General features: G+C 43.8%; 1 protein-coding gene across 1 annotated transcript in view; it reads right to left on the bottom strand.

The window, feature by feature from the left end:
- The window catches only part of lrp5 (low density lipoprotein receptor-related protein 5), a 37,367-nt gene extending 20,815 nt beyond the window's left edge, over positions 1–16,552 (bottom strand). The window contains exons 1-11 of the mRNA XM_030366466.1: positions 16,289–16,552; positions 10,822–11,022; positions 8,790–9,006; positions 7,996–8,064; positions 7,692–7,820; positions 6,522–6,718; positions 5,906–6,037; positions 3,345–3,433; positions 2,861–3,079; positions 2,682–2,770; positions 2,385–2,556 (exon numbers count right to left, since the gene is read on the bottom strand). Coding sequence (XP_030222326.1) covers positions 2,385–2,556; positions 2,682–2,770; positions 2,861–3,079; positions 3,345–3,433; positions 5,906–6,037; positions 6,522–6,718; positions 7,692–7,820; positions 7,996–8,064; positions 8,790–9,006; positions 10,822–11,022; positions 16,289–16,376 — 1,602 coding nt within the window. The 5' untranslated portion in view covers positions 16,377–16,552. The remainder of the gene's footprint in view (positions 1–2,384; positions 2,557–2,681; positions 2,771–2,860; positions 3,080–3,344; positions 3,434–5,905; positions 6,038–6,521; positions 6,719–7,691; positions 7,821–7,995; positions 8,065–8,789; positions 9,007–10,821; positions 11,023–16,288) is intronic.
- Positions 16,553–17,675: the final 1,123 nt, after the last annotated feature.

Below are 17,675 nucleotides of genomic sequence, written 5' to 3' on the forward strand. Positions count from 1 at the left end.
GTGGTCCGAGTTGTGTTACAGCCACTACAGTTTCAATGTGAACCAAGTTGTGTTTACATAGCAGAAAAGACAATCAAGCAATGTTGAATGTCAACGGCCCAATGAAAAGGGGAAAGAAAATGTGCAGCAAGCAGTAGTCTCACGAAGCAACATCTCCCCACAGCACACGAGGAAACGAGGAGCGAGAGAGCTGATGTCTAAATGAGAGCTACAGACACTGCTTTGTGTTTTCTTCCAGCGGGAAGGAGAAAGCAGGAGAGAAATGGCAGGAGACAGTGGAAACTCTGAGCAATGACAAGGTGTTTTGGGGCTTTTTTCCACCCTGAGGGCCTTACCTACACACAATCTCACACAAGCGCACATGCACACATGCACACAAGCTTTTTTTTGAAAAGGTTAATACACTTATAATGACAACAACAGGCTGGACTAAATCCTTTTTGTCAGCTTGCCAAAACGTGCGTGTGTGTGTGTGTGGGGGGGGGAACAAGACAGGTCACTTCAGTTTCTGCCCAACTGTGTGTCTGTGTGTGTGCGTGTGTGTTTGTGTGAGAATGGTATGTGTAGGTGTATACTGTCCTTAGATCGGCTCCTGGGTCTCATCATTATGGAGGACAGGGTTTTAAAAGGAGGCCCTAAGGTTTTGGAGAGCAATGTCATTCATCGTCTTTCATGGCGCAAAAAGGGGACAATGAACTCCAGATGATGGCTCTAATTTAAATCTTTATTGATAGACTCTCAACTACACAATCTCTGCCAGGCCACCTGCTGTTGTTTCTAGGGGGTGTTGAAAGAATGTCAAGAGTACTGTAGCAGGAAGTAGGATATCTAAAACCTCCTAAAAATGATGGTTTGCTAAGTAGATGTTCTCATACATGTACCGATGCAATGTGGGGGCAATTCAATTTCACTCCTGTAGTTGATTTAATAGATTTCACAGACCAACAGCAGTAAAGGACAACCATAATAGTAATGGTTGTTCTATGAATTCCAAACTTCTGTCTATATAATAAAAATACAGATAATGTATCAGATGTCAAGCTGGACAGACATACAGACAGATAAAGACATGACAAAATACCTTATTGCTCTGCCGAGTGAATGAATGTGCCATGTGCAATAAATCTGCATAATCGCACAACAAAGCAGACATTTTGTGTGTGTGTGTGTGTGTGGGTGTGTGTGCGCATAAAGAAGGCAATACATCCATCAAAGTGGCCAACAGAGACATACACACACAAGCTCTCTCTCAGACACACACACACACACACACACACACACACACACACACACACACACACACACACACACACCGGGCTCACATACACACAGCTTTTCAAAGGAGGTGGTCTGAGTGCGGCGACTTCAGAAGCTATTTTCTTTCACCATGAAGTGGGGTGGAGGAGGTTTTGAGGTGGGAGGGGTGGAGTTTGGGGGTGAGGGAGGTGGCAATTGAAGAGTCAGATTTCTTAAAAAAAAAACTAAAAAGAGAGTTGAAAACAGAACAAGAGGGGGAAAAGGAGGGGAGAATGGCTGTGAAAGAACCTCACAATCCACTGATTAAATGAGAAATAGGCCTGCATGTCAGTCATTTATCATTCCTTACAATGTTAAGTGGTTGATGCCATTTAGTTTCTTGCTGGCATCACCAGCAAATATTTATGCATTAAATAATTATCCATTTGAAAACTTTTTCATTTTTAAAATGCATGTGACCATCATTGCGTGCTCTTGGATATTTAACAAAGCCTATGAGGTTCCCAACTATCGGAGCCATCTCAGTCAATGACAACACGCCTTCAGCTTCACAACAGATGGACTTTGAAACCCACACTCACGCCTGCATGACTTCAATATGAACCTTTCCTTTGAACATGAAACAACACACACACATGCACACACACACAGGCCGAAGTAATGCATACTTCTTCATCTTCTGCTCAAACCATTGCAGCAACAATAACAGGGAGAATCTCCACAAAAGGGGCCATTAACATTTGTCCTTCCAGCCTTTAACAGATCATGAGGGAGTGGGAGGTGCAGAGCCGGGAGAAGGGAGGTGCCAGGAAGACAGAGAGATAGACAGAGATCAGCACTTTTAAATGGTGAGCGTTCAGCCGGTGATCCGTGACCACTGCATCTCTAGAATGTGGGCCCACTTGCCCTCGCTGCTGCGTGGTAAACAACGCGGTGGTAACAATGCGGTGGGACTGGGATTGTATTCACAAGTACCTCACAACCATTGGGCCGTGAGGAAAACCCCACTAAGGTGACCTTATCCTGGAGGGACATTCAGGACGCCTGGTATGAGTGCAGCCATTGGAACCAGAAAGGAAAGAGAGTGTAAATGAGTGCAAACAAGGCCCGGCCCAGCACGAGCGTACCTCTATCTTGTCCGTCTTGGCGTCCCCCCAGTACAGCTTCCCAGCGGCGTGGTCGATGGCCAGCCCGTTGGGCCAGCCCAGAGACGTGTTGAGCAGCACCAGACGCTCCGACCCGTCCAGGTTGGCTCTCTCTATCTGGGGTCGCTCGCCCCAGTCCGTCCAGTACATGAAGCTAGAGGAACACAGAGCAAGAGTGGTTAGAAATGTGTATGTGTAGGCGTGGAGGGGGGATACATCCTCAGAACACCTGCACTCAATACACAGAGGAACCCATCCGAGGCGAGCGCACACGCTCACCCGCTGACGGGGTCCAGGACTATCGCTCGCGGTTCGTCCAGGTTTTCGGAGATCAGGATCTTGCGGGAGGTTCCGTTGAGCCTCGTTACCTGTGGACGGCACAGGTTGAGACGCGTGTGAGATCACGGTATGACGTGCAAAGCAACAGCCGCGGGTCGATGTCGGAGCCCGGCCTGTACCTCGATCCGGTCCGTGCCCGTGTCGGTCCAGTACAGGTTGCGGGCCACCCAGTCCACGGCGATGCCGTCGGGGTGGTCGAGCTCCGTGTTGACCAGGGTGACGGCGTCGCTCCCGTCGATGCGGGAGCGCCGGATGGCCTTGACCTCGTCGTCGGTCCAGTACACGTGGCCGTCCACGGGGTCGTAGTCGATAGCGATGGCGTGCCGGATGTCCTCGACCTGGGGGCAGGAGACAGCCCGGTCAAGGGAGTGTGTGGATGTGCGTTTGCTGCTGCTCACACACTGGGAAAGCATTATGCCCTGTTCCAAGTCCTTTAGCAGTTGTTAACCCTACTAACTCTACTCAACTTTCACATATTATAGTGTGTGTGTGTGTGTGTGCGTGTGTGTGTGCGTGCATGCGTGCGTTTGTGCGTGCGTGCGTCCGTCCGTGCGTGTGTGCGTGCGTGCGTATGTGTGTATGAGTGTGCACATGTTTGAGTACCTGTAGCACGATGTCAGTGAAGTCGGGCAGGTCGAGTGAGATCCTCCTCAGGTCGGTCCTCCGGGCCAGCAGCAGAACCTGCTCCGCTCCTGGACACAGAGCGTGATCAGCGACAGCTGGTTAAAACATGCCTCATGCCTCGTCTCCTGATAAGCTGTGGAATGCACACTATAAAACGCCTTCAGCGTCATGTTGACCAATTCTAAATGTACTCTCCGTAAGGATGAAGTAACATCTTGGATTCATGGAGATCCATGGCTGGAGGATCTGGACCCCAGCTGAATCCTTTAATGAGGGCATGAGGGTGGAGGCCAAGGGAGGCAAGTTCCTTTCCTTTGCCCAAGCTGCTCCCTTAGACCGCTGGGTTTTCATATTATTCATAATTATATACATCATTTCTAATCCTTTCAACAAAAGTTATGCTTGCAATGATTATAGTAAATATATATATATATAGTACAGCTTTAATAAGTAATTATTTTGGGCATAGCCGGCGCAGTCTATCCTACAAAAATGTGCACATATTAATGCCAATACAAACGCAATAAAAAGCAAACACTACCAAAGAATTACTGAAGGCTCCAGGCAGGCGTGACATAGGCTTGGGTCTGGTGGACATTCTGTTTTATGTCTTAAAACAGTTCAACTTAAGGACAAAATTGAGTAGCCTACTGGAAGGCTTGCAGCCCCCCATGGCGAAGTGAAAAGGGGGTTGGAGAGAGAGTTTCACGGGTTTGAGCGTAAAGATTTGTTTTTTTGTCCTGGCCAATCAAAGCACAAAAACAACCTTCCCGAGAACCCTCTGGAGGTTCTTTTGTTTTGCCGCTCGGTCTGATTTAGAGGGACCAATTATATCACAACACACACACACACACAGCTTTAGCCTTTGTATTGGCTCTGACTATGTTATATATCATTTGGTTCAAAGTACTTTCTCCCCAGCCTTTCTTGTCTTTGTTGTCTCCAGACTTCACTAGCCAGCTAATATATCTACCTCCGTCTATCTCCAACTCCCTTCCCCCATGGACACCAGGAGTGTGAGGAAAAACTCACGCTTTGAATGTTAGTAGGAGCAGATGCAGCCCAGCTAACCAATCAGAAATGGGCATTCCTGATGCCAATCAGATGTGACATAGACAGAATGCTGCCGTCTTTAAACAGAGCCAGTGGACCGAGGGCGGAATAAATGAACATTGCGAGAGAGGGAAGTGGAAGGCAAAGAAAGAGGGAGGAGCATTGGCTGTGATCTTCTCCTCGCTTCACTCAACTTGAGAATTAAGAAGCCCCCAACACACAAACACACACACACACACACACACACACACACACACACACACACACACACACACACACACACACACACACACACACACACACACACACACACACACACACACACACACAGACACACACCTGCCCCCACAATAACAAATGCCTTCAATTTAACCAGCCAAGCACAACAAATTAAGAGGCCTGGGTTTTGCTCATTGTCATTCACACACTTAAACAGCACACACACACACCCCATTTTACAACAATGGGGTATTGTTGTGTTAATTGTCAACAGCAGCTTTCGGAGTGGACTACATCGCTCATTCAAACACAATACACTCACATAGCCTATAGGAAACACACACACACACATGCTTTTGTCAGCCAGACAGAAAACCGTCTAATTGTTTAATTACTGTGGGATCAATATGGCTGCTGATCAGTTTGTGTCCGTTTTGGATTACGGCACTTATTTAACAACTCATAAGTTAGAAACACTGTGGGGGCAAACATGTGCTGCTCATAACACAGACATTACAACACTATACATAACTAACCTATGCACAAGAATAAATAAAGACACATGTTGCAATATGACGTAAAAGTAATTCAACCTTCGCTAAGTCCCACCTCCCTTTGTTAATGTGGAAGAAAGTGAATATTGTGTTTTCCACAATATCAGCACCAAATATTCCAAAGGAAATAAAATCACATTTCTGGAATAAGTAGAAAGAAAGCCCTAGAATATGCATTTGAGAGCTACAACAATTCCATTTGTCGGTGGAGATATGTGATATGTGGTGGGCATTCAAAGCAAGGGAAAGGTTCCGCAGCCCCAACGCAGGGTTCACAGACACACAGCATGACAGTTCACGTGCAGGACAAATATATACAGCAACATTAATGTTCTCTCACAGCAGGGCCAGTCAAGATACCGTTTTATTTCTGAAAGCTCGGCATGCCTCCTGCACCTAGTTACGGTTGCTAACGTAGGATTGGACAGTGGCCATTCTAGGGAGGGGCTAAATGGAAGGTCAGCTCATCATAAATTAGAAATTTAACACACCCCATCTTTAGCTCACCTAAATTCAATTGACACTAGATAGATCATCAATTGAAAAGAACGTATGTGATTTAGTCCCATCCCCAGTTTGCCTCCGTGGGTTTATGGGTGCTAGTTTGTGTGAGATTTTTTCTCCGTGGCTTCTTATACATATTGTCACATGTGCGTGAGCATTGTCCAAGCATTAATGCTGGCACGGGGGAGGGGTTGCTGTGATTGTACGTACCGGGTTTGCACGTTTTTCCATCCTGTCTGAGCTGCACTCCCGTGGGGCAAGCACAGCTGTGGAAGGGCTCAACTGGAGACAGCAGGCAGAGGTGGCTACAGCCACCGTTTAGGTCACTGCATGGAGTATGAACTAGAAGGGTGGTGGGGCAGGGGGTGAAGACAGAGAAAAGGTATGGAGAGAGAGAGAGAGAGAGAGAGAGAGAGAGAGAGAGAGAGAGAGAGAGAGAGAGAGAGAGAGAGAGAGAGAGAGAGAGAGAGAGAGAGAGAGAGAGAGAGAGAGAGAGAGAGAGAGAGAGAGAGAGAGAGAGAAAAAAAAAAAAAAAAAAAAATGTAAAAATGTATTTAGAAGTAAACAACAATGGAAAATCCAAGTTTTCTAAATCAGCCATGAGTAAAAAAATGCATCCTTAAAAGGCTTCACGTATTCACAACATTGGAGAAGGAGTGTTTTACTCCCCTGAACTCCACTAAACAGAAAGCCACGTGGTGCTGGAGGATCGGTCGCTCCCCAATGTTCTCTGGTCTAAGAAATGCAGCACAGGAACACGCACACACACACACACACACACACACACACACACACACACACACACACACACACACACACAACGTACTGTAGGGCTGTCTCTGGGGTCCCAGCACTTGGATGTCCATGGGAGAGTAGATGCCGTTGAGTATCTCGCGGGCCTCCGCCCCGTTGTGCTTGTTGCAGGCGTGGATGGAGCGTGTCTGCCAGTCCGTCCAGTACAAGGTCTCCCCAGACAGCGTCAGGGCGAACGGGTGGGTCAGGGTGCCCTCCACCACCGGCTCACTGCATGGGGGGGAGGGGGCACGTAGTCATACACATGATGTGGAATGTCCCCAGATTACCTGATATTTACTTGACCTTTGATAGTACCTCGGTAACTTCATTTTTTTTTAGATTTAGTAAATGTCTATGCGCATGCAAATACAGGTCAAGATGAATGGGTATTTGTGTTCTTTCATTTTACTGTCTTTTATTATTTGTAGTACTTGATGCCTTTTGAAAAATTCAGAACTGCAGTCAACATGGATGTATGTCTTCTCTGAACTGTCTGGCAGCATGTTCTGGGTTTGTATATGTGTGTACCATCAATTCTATATACTTTTACAATTTCTGTCGATTTATTGCAGAATTCTCCACAAAGATGGTGGTTATTATGTTACTATCGTTCAGCCTATTTGCCATGTACTTACTTTGAAAACATCTTACGTTTAAACGTTTAAATACACCAAAAGGTAAGGTAAAAAAAGAAGGGTGGGTCCAAAGTGATCCCAGTGAACCTTGACCAGTGGCTCCCTGGCATGTCTGCTAACTGCCTTTCAAAACAACTATAGAGACATGTTGTAACTCTTGAAAATAGGGCTGAAAAGCTCACTTCCAAAGACTAATTTGGAAGTGAGAGAGAGATAGAAATGGTAAGGGGCTGTGCAATGGGCCAGCGTATGTTATGATTGGGGCCTCCATATGTTTTTGGTTTGGATAGCTACCCCCACCACCATCTCTCTCTTTCCGTCGTAATGTCAGACTCACACTACCGATTTAGTGAACATTTGTGTATGTGTTTGCATGCGTGTGTGTGTGTATATTTTTCTTATTTCAAATGAAAGAATAGCTTTGCTTTTTGCTAAATACCTATGACTCTTATATCTTGTTTTCCGAAGAACCTGAGAACTTGAGAACTACGAGAACAACCCATGTTGGATCCCCATCAGAAGGCGCACATTTCATGTCAGAAACAGAGCAGCAGAGAGAATCGTACCGTGCAGATCCATCTAGGTTAGCTTTGTGGATGAAGCTGAGCTTTGCATCGGCCCAATACAGCTTCTGCTCCACCAAGTCAATGGTCAGCCCATTGGGCCAGTATATCTCTCTCACCACAATCACTTCCCTGAGAAAGGAAGAACAAAACAATCCAAGCAGAGTGTCAGTTTCAAAGCATTAATTGACCACCATGCCACCAGCACATGGTGGCATGAGCAGGGAGTCCTGGCCGGAAGAAAAAACTCCCAACAACAAACCAGTCCCAACAACTGGTTTCTCCAGTCAGGTCTTGATCCCAGTACCTGTTGCTGCCATCCATCCCTGCCCTCTCGATCCTGGGGTCCTCCCCCCAGTCCGTCCAGTACATTGAGCTGAAACACATAAGAGACATCTTCTTAACATCCATGGAATGTTTGGAAAGCACATTCTGAAATTTTTGATGTGCGTCAAATATATTATGAAAAGAGATTGCACTAAAGGAGATTGTTTTTCTTTATCCTTCTTTAAAGGGGTTAACCTTCAATACAGGTAAAGGGAATACATAAAATAAGTAATCCAAGTTTACGAGACTGCTTGAAGTACAAATGTGTGTGTGTGTGTGTGTGTGTGTGTGTGTGTGTGTGTGTGTGTGTGTGTGTGTGTGTGTGTGTGTGTGTGTGTGTGTGTGTGTGCTTGCATGAGTGTGGCAAGTGTGGTTGAAACAACAATTGCAAAACCTAAGGGCTTAATAAGCTAATAACAGTTCAACATGAGCTCACAACCTGTGAGTGTTTTATGCGGCTGTTAATCAGTGGCAGAATTTCCAAGAAACACACACAACTTTTATTGGCTTTTAAAGGTCAAAGGATGGTAAATATATGACATTCCTCTAGTTTATTTACCTTCTGGCCTAACGCAACAATAGATCGATCTGCTGTGACTGGAGCTGGAGCTAAGGAATATTCTGAGGTCGCAAATTCTTACACCCATTTTACCTCATCTCTATCATTTGGCATGTGTTTGTTCCATTGCTATGGATTATTTGTAATAATTTCATGGAAGAAAGAAGGACCATGGTGGAGAGAGCACGCAGACATGTCAACGAGTTCCTGTTTACCGATGGGCTGGGTTCAGAGCTATGGCCCTCGGCTGGTCCAGGTCTTGCCAAAACAGGACTTTCCTGGAACTTCCATCCAGATTGGCCACTTCAATCCGATTGGTTTCTGAGTCCGTCCAATAAAGCTTCCTGCCCAGCCAATCACACGCCAGGCCGTCCGGACTATCCAATCCTGATACAACAGCAGTCTGGCCTGTCCCGAGTGCTTCTTTAAACGCTTCAGGGAGAAAAGAGAGACCAGATGAACATGTGGGGCAGGGAGAGTGAAAGAGAGACCAAATGAACACTTGCAGCAGTGAGAGTGAAAAAGAGACCAGATGAACACGTGGGGCAGTGAGAGTGAAAGAGAGACCAGATGAACACACGGGGCAGTGAGACAGAAAGAGAGACCAGATGAAAATGTGAGGCGGTGAGAGTGAAAGAGAGACCAGATGAACACTTGGTGCAGTGAGACAGAAAGAGAGACCAGATGAACACGTGGGGCAGTGAGAGTGAAAGAGAGACCAGATGAACACGTGGGGCAGTGAGAGTGAAAGAGAGACCAGATTAACACATGGGGCAGTGAGAGTGAACACAGGAACAATCAAGGCAAACAGCTGCATGTGTGCCATTGTTAAACACATCAAAGGAATTTGCAAGGCGAAGATCCTGCATTCGGAAAGCTCTTAAACCAGCCATTTAGATTTTATTACAGGCACAGACCAAAGCTACAGTCTGATGAGAGTAATCAGCTGGCCCAATGTGCCTGTATGCAGCGCTAACACAGCAGGGACTCTGATGTATCAACCTTGAATCAACCAGTAGATTTAATTATGTTTAATAATACTCTAGGCCATAACTAATGCAAAATATATAGACTCACAGTTATTACCCTAAATGATATCTTAGGATGCCACGTTTGATCATAAAAATGTATCTTTGATAAACTTCATAGCAAAATAAAAAGAAGGTTGATATAATATACGTTCCCACACTGCACGGCGGAACAATAAGCTTGTAGCGAAGATATTCAAATGTTCACATAAATAGTATATTGAAAGGTCCGGACCAAACATTCATTGTTCTTTTCCGATATTTATTTTGGCGTACAAGAACATGTAAAGGTTGTGTCAGAGTTGTGCACAACCATCACACTTTGATCTGGTCCGGTGAGCAAACACACAGTTTGCACCAGTCTATAATACAACAAAAAGAAACTGGATGTGTGTTGAATGGGAACCATTCACCTTTTGATACATTATCTGAGAAATGCAAATAGGTACATGGCCAGCTATACGATTTAACATTAACAGTTATCAACAGCATATAATGATTGAACTATTTATGATTAAGTGTCTGTCTGTAGTTAAAATAACATACCAGTCTGGGTGATTTGACTATTGTAACCAATCTCCTGGCTTCTCTAAAACCTCTGTTACCAATAAAATAGTGAAGGGAAGATGGAGGTGGAGCAGCCTCACAGAGTGAATAAGTTAGGAGGGGTCTGGAGCAGCCTCACAGAGTGAATAAGTTAGGAGGGGTCTGGAGCAGCCTCACAGAGTGAATAATTAGAGGGTTGGCCTCACAGTAATAAGGTAGGAGGGGTCTGGAGCAGCCTCACAGAGTGAATAAGGTAGGAGGGGTCTGGAGCAGCCTCACAGAGTGAATAAGGTAGGAGGGGTCTGGAGCAGCCTCACAGAGTGAATAAGGTAGGAGGGGTCTGGAGCAGCCTCACAGATTGAATAAGTGAAGATGGAGGTGGAGCAGCCTTACAGACTGAATAAGTGAGGAGGGGGCTACAGTGTGCCTTACAGACTGAATAAGTGAGGAGGGGGCTACAGTGTGCCTTACAGACTGAATAAGTGAGGATGGGGCTACATTCGCCTTACAGAGCGAATAAGTGAAAATTAATGATTAAGTGGAGCAACCTTACAGAGTGACTCAGTGAAGATGAATAGTGGAGCAGCCTTACAGAGTGAATAAGTAAAGATGCTTGAATTAGAAGAGACATCCTTACGGAGTGAAAAAATCGGGATAAGTGGGGCGGCCTTACAGTTGGTCGATTGGTTCCAGTGGGTCTGTTTGATGGCCTCCTCGCTGACGTCGGTCCAGAAGATCAGGCCCTCGGAGTACAGGAAGTCCACCGCCGCCGCGTCCTCGAGGTCGCCCACCACCACCGCCGACTCGCCCCTCACGCCCTGCGCGTCCACCAGACGCACGTCGCGGCGGTTGGCAAACAGCAGGAGAGGCGAGCCTGGGGAGACAGCAGACGGGGGGGAACCTTTTGGTCAGGTTTAGCTCCTTGAAGTGCTACTGGGCAATATACTGCCCAAAATGGATGGTCAATATAATGTCACAGAATGATCATATAACATTAAGAACTAGAGGACCTCATTTCTTGCCCTGTGTATGTTATATCTCTCCTACTTCAACTGCATCCACTGTTCTACTTCTGATGTGTTAGCAAGACAAAGGGATGAGTTCAGAGAAAGGGAGTGTGAGTGCTGTGATCACTATTAACTTCCTTTCTAGTACAGCTTATGTTATTATGTAATTTGTGTGGTTTAAGGCACACTCAATATGATTGGCCATTGCTGATTATTCTATCCTCTACTCAAGTTTTTAATAAAAGTAAACTCGTGACGTGTGTTAAATCTGTGCCTCTGTCTGTTGCTAACATTTACTCTGCAGAATTGAAAATACAACAACAACATTGCGAACACCTTTTGTCTTGTCAGGGCCCTTCCCACTCATTGTGTTTGCCATCATTAGCAACAAGCAACCGAAGCCAAACCCCCAGACAGAGCCGTGTCAAAAGCTGTGACAGTTCTTAATACCTCTCCTCCACATCTCAAATCTACCTAGATTTATCCCGGTTTTTCCCTTCTTTTGTCGTTTGCTTCCTTATAGATGCAGAAAGTTATTGTTTAGCACAACTGGGGCCGTAGTGTAGGGAAGGCAAGTGTGCCATAACTATCACAATAAATAAACACAGGATTTTACCCTAGAACAGACAAAAACTTTTGAAACAGAAATGTAAAAGGATATGGAATACAGATATATCTAGATCAGTTCACTTAAAAAAGAAAAAAATATATATTAGTAAATTATCTTACACATCTTAATTTTAAATCTGCAACTATGTCGCTTTTCCACTCTACAACATCTAACATCATCTCAGATTCAAAACAACAATATAAAAAAAACTTTTTATACAACCAGCAGTACCTGTAAATGACACCGGTAGAGTTACTTGACATCAATCCCTCTTTAAGAATAATAAGAATAGCTGTCGGAAGCAGGCGGCTGCAGCCCCAGCTACTGACACGCGGCCTGTGGTGAAGCCTTGTGGCGAAGGCCCGGCTGGCACGATGGTGAGCTTGGCACACATTTTGGCACATCTCCGAGCCAACTCTTAATACCCTCGGCCCAAAGACACACTGCCTGCCAACGCACGTCTGTGGTCATAGCTGGGTCCGATCAATAAATTAAAGAATGAAAATCGCTTGCATATTTTGTAGAGTTGTCTTTCTACAATAACCTACTGGGAAGCAAATGGGCTATTTGTGACCAGTGTAACCGTACACTCACAGAGCCATCATGGTCGCTTTCATAACTTTTCAACTTTCCTGAGCTTTTGCTCGTGGGCACATGTGGACAAAATGCATTTTGTCCACATATTTATGTGTAGCCAGAATTTCAGACATTCTATGGTAAGAGTGAAATAAACGTCACCTCACCTGGCTTCACCTCACAGTCGTGAACATACAGAAAAATGTATACAGTTGTCATTAAGACAGTGAGTGCTGTAGGTGAGGATTTTTTTTATGCTCACAACAGCAAAAAGTCATAATTCTGTCATATTTTAAAGGCCTAATGTGTGGGATAGTGTGATCTCATATGGGGTCAATTATTTTATTAAGTGCATATTATACTCGGGTGGAAAATGACAGATCATGTGTAGTGCAGTTAGGCTATCTGTGCTCCAAGATAAGGGTCGGGAATACAAGAATGTTGTGTCCCACACCTGGAGGCCGTATGTAGGCCCAATGTGAATTTCATCGTAGATTTTCCACAAAATGATAAATGAGGGCCAAAATGCCTGTCACCCATAAAACAAAGAAGAAAATCAACCCACCTTTTAAGCGTGTGTGTATGCACGTGTGTATGAGCAGCGGAGGAGTTCAAGGGATTCTTAAGGGATTTTAAGGGGTTTACCATCTGGGTGCAAGAAGGATACAAGGAGGGACAATGGGAGTGTGACACAAAAACCGGGGTTTAATGTCCCCACCACACAGACATACACACAGAAGCACAGAAACACATATGTGGTCGTACTTTGCAGAAACCTCCCGGTAATATGTGGAGGGAGGAAGAGATTTTCTCTTCACCTCCCCAGTTGGGACAAGAAGAATGTGCATGGCACGCACGCCGCACATAGAAATGCAATTAGCCAGTATGCATGAGTGGACTTGGAGAAATAAGGTGGTCTAGATTAGAACTAACTTCCTCTTCTTTCTTGCCTTCCCATGCCCTGCTCCATACACGCCAAACTTTCCATCTTCCACACTCATTTCTTTATATCTTTTAATTCCTTCTACTCTCATTCCATTGAAATCAACCTCCTTACAATTTTTCTCTCTTCTTCTTTCCCAGTAAGTACAACAATCTCCCTTTCTTTCCTTTCTTTCTTTTTTTCTTTCTTTCTTTCCGTTTTATTCCTTCCCTCATCCTTGTGCTCTGACTACATGGTATCCAAACAGCAGCACAGTGTTTCTGTTCCACACCAGCACAAAACAGAGACAAAGCAGAATATATACTTGATGATATCTTAAGCATACGACCCCACTCCACCTGACACACATTTCATTTTACAACATTAATCCCAGCCTGTAAGCCTAAGGGTAGGCAATTTGACATAACCCACCCATTGTTTATAATATATTGTTAATTGTTCCCGCAAGGTAATTCACAGTATTTCGGACACTGTGGCGCTCTGGCTTCAATGATATTTGCGGATCCAACCCGGGGGATCTGACCGTGTTGAGTCATGTAATAAGGGAAATCATTTTGTTTGTTTGCACGTTTCCACCTGTGAGGTGCATAGAGAGTGATCAAACAAGAGTTGACAAATTAAACAAATATCAGCCTTTGTAGCAGGATGCGTTCAAGATCACCGATCTAGCGTAGTCATTCACGTTCTGTGAATAGAACAGGAAGTGCAACTTGTGCCGAAAGTGTTCACAACTTCAGGTAATCGCTTGGCAGGTGTTTCGGTACCAAAGGAACCAGGTGGAGCCTCTCATAATGCCATTTTTATGTTTGCTGCAAGTATCAAGTATACTTCTTGATATATGTGCACTCACAGAATATCAGGCTTTGGCTGATTCAATCCGTGCTTGACCAGTACTTCAACACCCACGCACCTACGCACGCACGCGCACACACACACACACACACACGTAACACACACACACACACACACACACACACACACACACACACACACACACACACACACACACACACACACACACACACACACACACACACACACACACACACACACACACACACACACATTTTCACAAAGAGATGTGATGTTTGCTTGGTCTGCTTGAGTAGACGTTACACTACTCCACTGCTTTCGACAGCATGTGTGAAGTGTGCCTAATATTTTCATGAGGTGCAATGTGTGATCCCTTCTCCCAACATTCTTAGAACATCAAAAGTAAAACTTACTGGACTATGGACTATGAGGGACTATGTCAGTTATTCGCCTCTGACCATAACAGCAAATTAATGTCCATCCCCAACACTCATCCCATCATACTTGATTTGTTCGCCTTGATAGCTTGTAAAATAGGCTTCACTCTAGTTTGCTGTGTCCTGTGAGTGAAATGATCTTATTGCTAAATAAAATTGCATGCGTTTTAAATTGTACATTGTTCATGCTAGGCGATAAACACACATTTGGAAAGCTATGTATTTTGAAAGGCAGAACCATACCACATAATCACATATCCTCCTGATCTGGAGGGAATATTGAGCTATTTCTAATTGTAGACCTATATTCTTTATCTAACATTTTAGTGCAAGTCTATTGTCACTTTATTAACTCTCGTATAGTCTTAAGTTGATGTTGTTCCTTGATTAAACACAAAGGTATATCTGTTTTTGTTTGTGAGGTCTGTGTGTGTGTGTGTGTGTGTGTGTGTGTGTGTGTGTGTGTGTGTGTGTGTGTGTGTGTGTGTGTGTGTGTGTGTGTGTGTGTGTGTGTGTGTGTGTGTGTGTGTGTGTGTGTGTGTGCTTGTGTGTTTGTGTGTGTGTACTCTGCAGCTGTGAGGTATGAACTATAAAGGTTTCTGCTTTTCAACGTTTTTTTGTTAATGTAATAAAGAAATGTCACTGATAAATTTAATTATTAGGACGCATTGGACAGTGAAAATGTATGCTGTGAAATATTACAGCCTGATCAATTATATTGCTGGTGAATCCAAAATGTGCTCTCAAGCCCAGTGTGATTTTTAAGCATATTTTAAATCGGAGTCGTGTGTAAAGCTGCTTCAAAGAGTAATGCAAAACTGCACCGACCAATCAGTAAAATGTATGCTAGTTGTTTATTCTAATAAAATAATGCTATATTTTTGAGATATGGTCTACCACAAATTAAAAGCCCTGGAAGAGTGCAGTATTTTCTGCGCTCTGGCAGTATGGCTGCAGTTTAGTAAAAATAAATTCAAAGCATAATAATTTCATCCATCTCTCAGACATGCTGGGAAACGGCTTTAATCCACTCAGATAAACGAAATCCAAATCATAGAATCACAACACCAAAGGGTAGCCCAGATTTTGGGATGTATTGCTCGAAGGTCGCAGACTAGACCCGTTTATGAAAAGTTGTTGAAATATAGTGAAAGATACATAAGCAAATGAAAGGGAATGTGGGAATATGTTATGAATATGGAGATATGTTATGAATCTACCAACAACGTGTCTTAAATGCATATATACACATTTTACTGTGGTTTAAGTCTTGTTTGACACCCGACACCGACCGCGAGATTATTAAAGATACTAAGGCCCGAGCGAAATGCCCCGACTGGCCAAATAGTTAGTTGATGCTCGCCATACAATCCTATTGACAATGTATGTTGGCGGTAAATAAAAGTACTTTTTAAAAAAATAACCCAAGATGTAACTTGTTATTAAATGTCGCACACGTCACACACTTTCCTAGACAGTTCTTCGAGTTGCAGAACTGAGCCGGAGGAATCTAAAACCTTTCGACTCTCCAAATATCTGGGCAATGTACAATAAGTCGCGTCGTTAACTGGTTATAATAACATTATAACGTTTCACAACAACGTTTTTTTATCTTTGCAGGTAGGTAGGTTTACAAAAAGGTTATTATCCGCACAAAATCCCAGCACTACTTCCAAGTTTCTCCGAGGGCTCCATGTTCAGTTACCATCGTGTGGCTACCTTCGAAGGGTGCCCGAACAAACAAGTCAACCTACCGTGAACTATCCACACCAAGCAACTCCAAAGCAACACCAATTCCTTGAGTAAAATTCCCATTGCAAGTCGTCTCCACCTTAAATCCATATTTGGGACTCCATAATGAGCGTGGTCTACTCCTTGAGAAAGGTGTATAGTAGTCCACTCCGCTGTGAATGCTTCTCCAAAGTTTTATTGTAAGAATCCCAGCGATACTTTTTGTTCCGCCGACTCGCGCTACTTCGTACTCCAGGCTGAGCGACGACCCAGCGTACTACATAACGGCAGGCGGAACTGACGTCTATGGCAAGCCATTTTAGCTTCGGCCCCAAACTTTATTCGCCCTATCCCAAGTCCAGAAGCTTTACTCAGTGGAAGAATTACACTTAGGTTGGTTAAGGTTTTTATTCAAGACAGAAGATACATCATTATTACAATTGAGAGTTCCATTTTTACTAGTAACAACAAGTTACTAACATAGGCTATGTTAATCAAGTAAAAGGAAAATGATCCTCTGTTGTCTTCAGTACAATCGTTATTTTTTTTATTAAGGTAATCTAAATATCTCCATTCATAGACTTTTATTACCAAACATTTGAGGTTGAAATGATTGTCACCAAACAAAATTAATTTTACTCAGTAACATTAATTATATATATTATTTATGTCGGTCCCAATGGACATGACATTAGCAATAAAATATATAGGACTATGCAATTGAACCTGCATGATGATGATTATTCTAAAAAATATAAAGCTACTAATAATAATAATAAGGATTATTATTATTATTATTATTATTAAGATCACAGAGGATAATCTGTCCTGTATTTTTACCACCTATTTTAAATGTTTTGTCCCTTTTGGCGCCAACTAGTGGTTAAAGAAAGTCCACCCTTCAAATGACCTCATGCCATTTCCTACCGCAGCATCAATGATGACTTCTGATAGCCTCTGTAATTATCTGATAATACCTGATCATCACAATCTGTGTGTGTCTTTGTGTGTGTGTGTGTGTGTGTGTGTGTGTGTTTGTGTGTGTGTGTGTGTGTGTGTGTGTGTGTGTGTGTGTGTGTGTGTGTGTGTGTGTGTGTGTGTGTGTGTGTGTGTGTGTGTGTGTGTTTGTGTGAGGGCAGCGCTGTTTTAGTTCTAGATAATAAAATGATAGATTTATGGTTTCTATTACTTGCAACCACATTAGTGGTTACAATGTTGACATGGTCTATGCAAAGAAGTATATAAAACCTGAGAAGAGGTGTGCGGGTACCACATAATACCTCTCTTTAACTATACATCTGACAGTATATCACTATCCTCTCGGATTAGTCAAGTACAGTCATGTGTCCAATAGGGCTTGTGAGGTGATTTGGCAGATTCCAGGAAGAATAAATAGTGCTAATAATTGTG

This window comes from Gadus morhua, chromosome 9, assembly GCF_902167405.1.
Source record: "Gadus morhua chromosome 9, gadMor3.0, whole genome shotgun sequence".
Lineage (NCBI taxonomy): Eukaryota > Metazoa > Chordata > Actinopteri > Gadiformes > Gadidae > Gadus > Gadus morhua.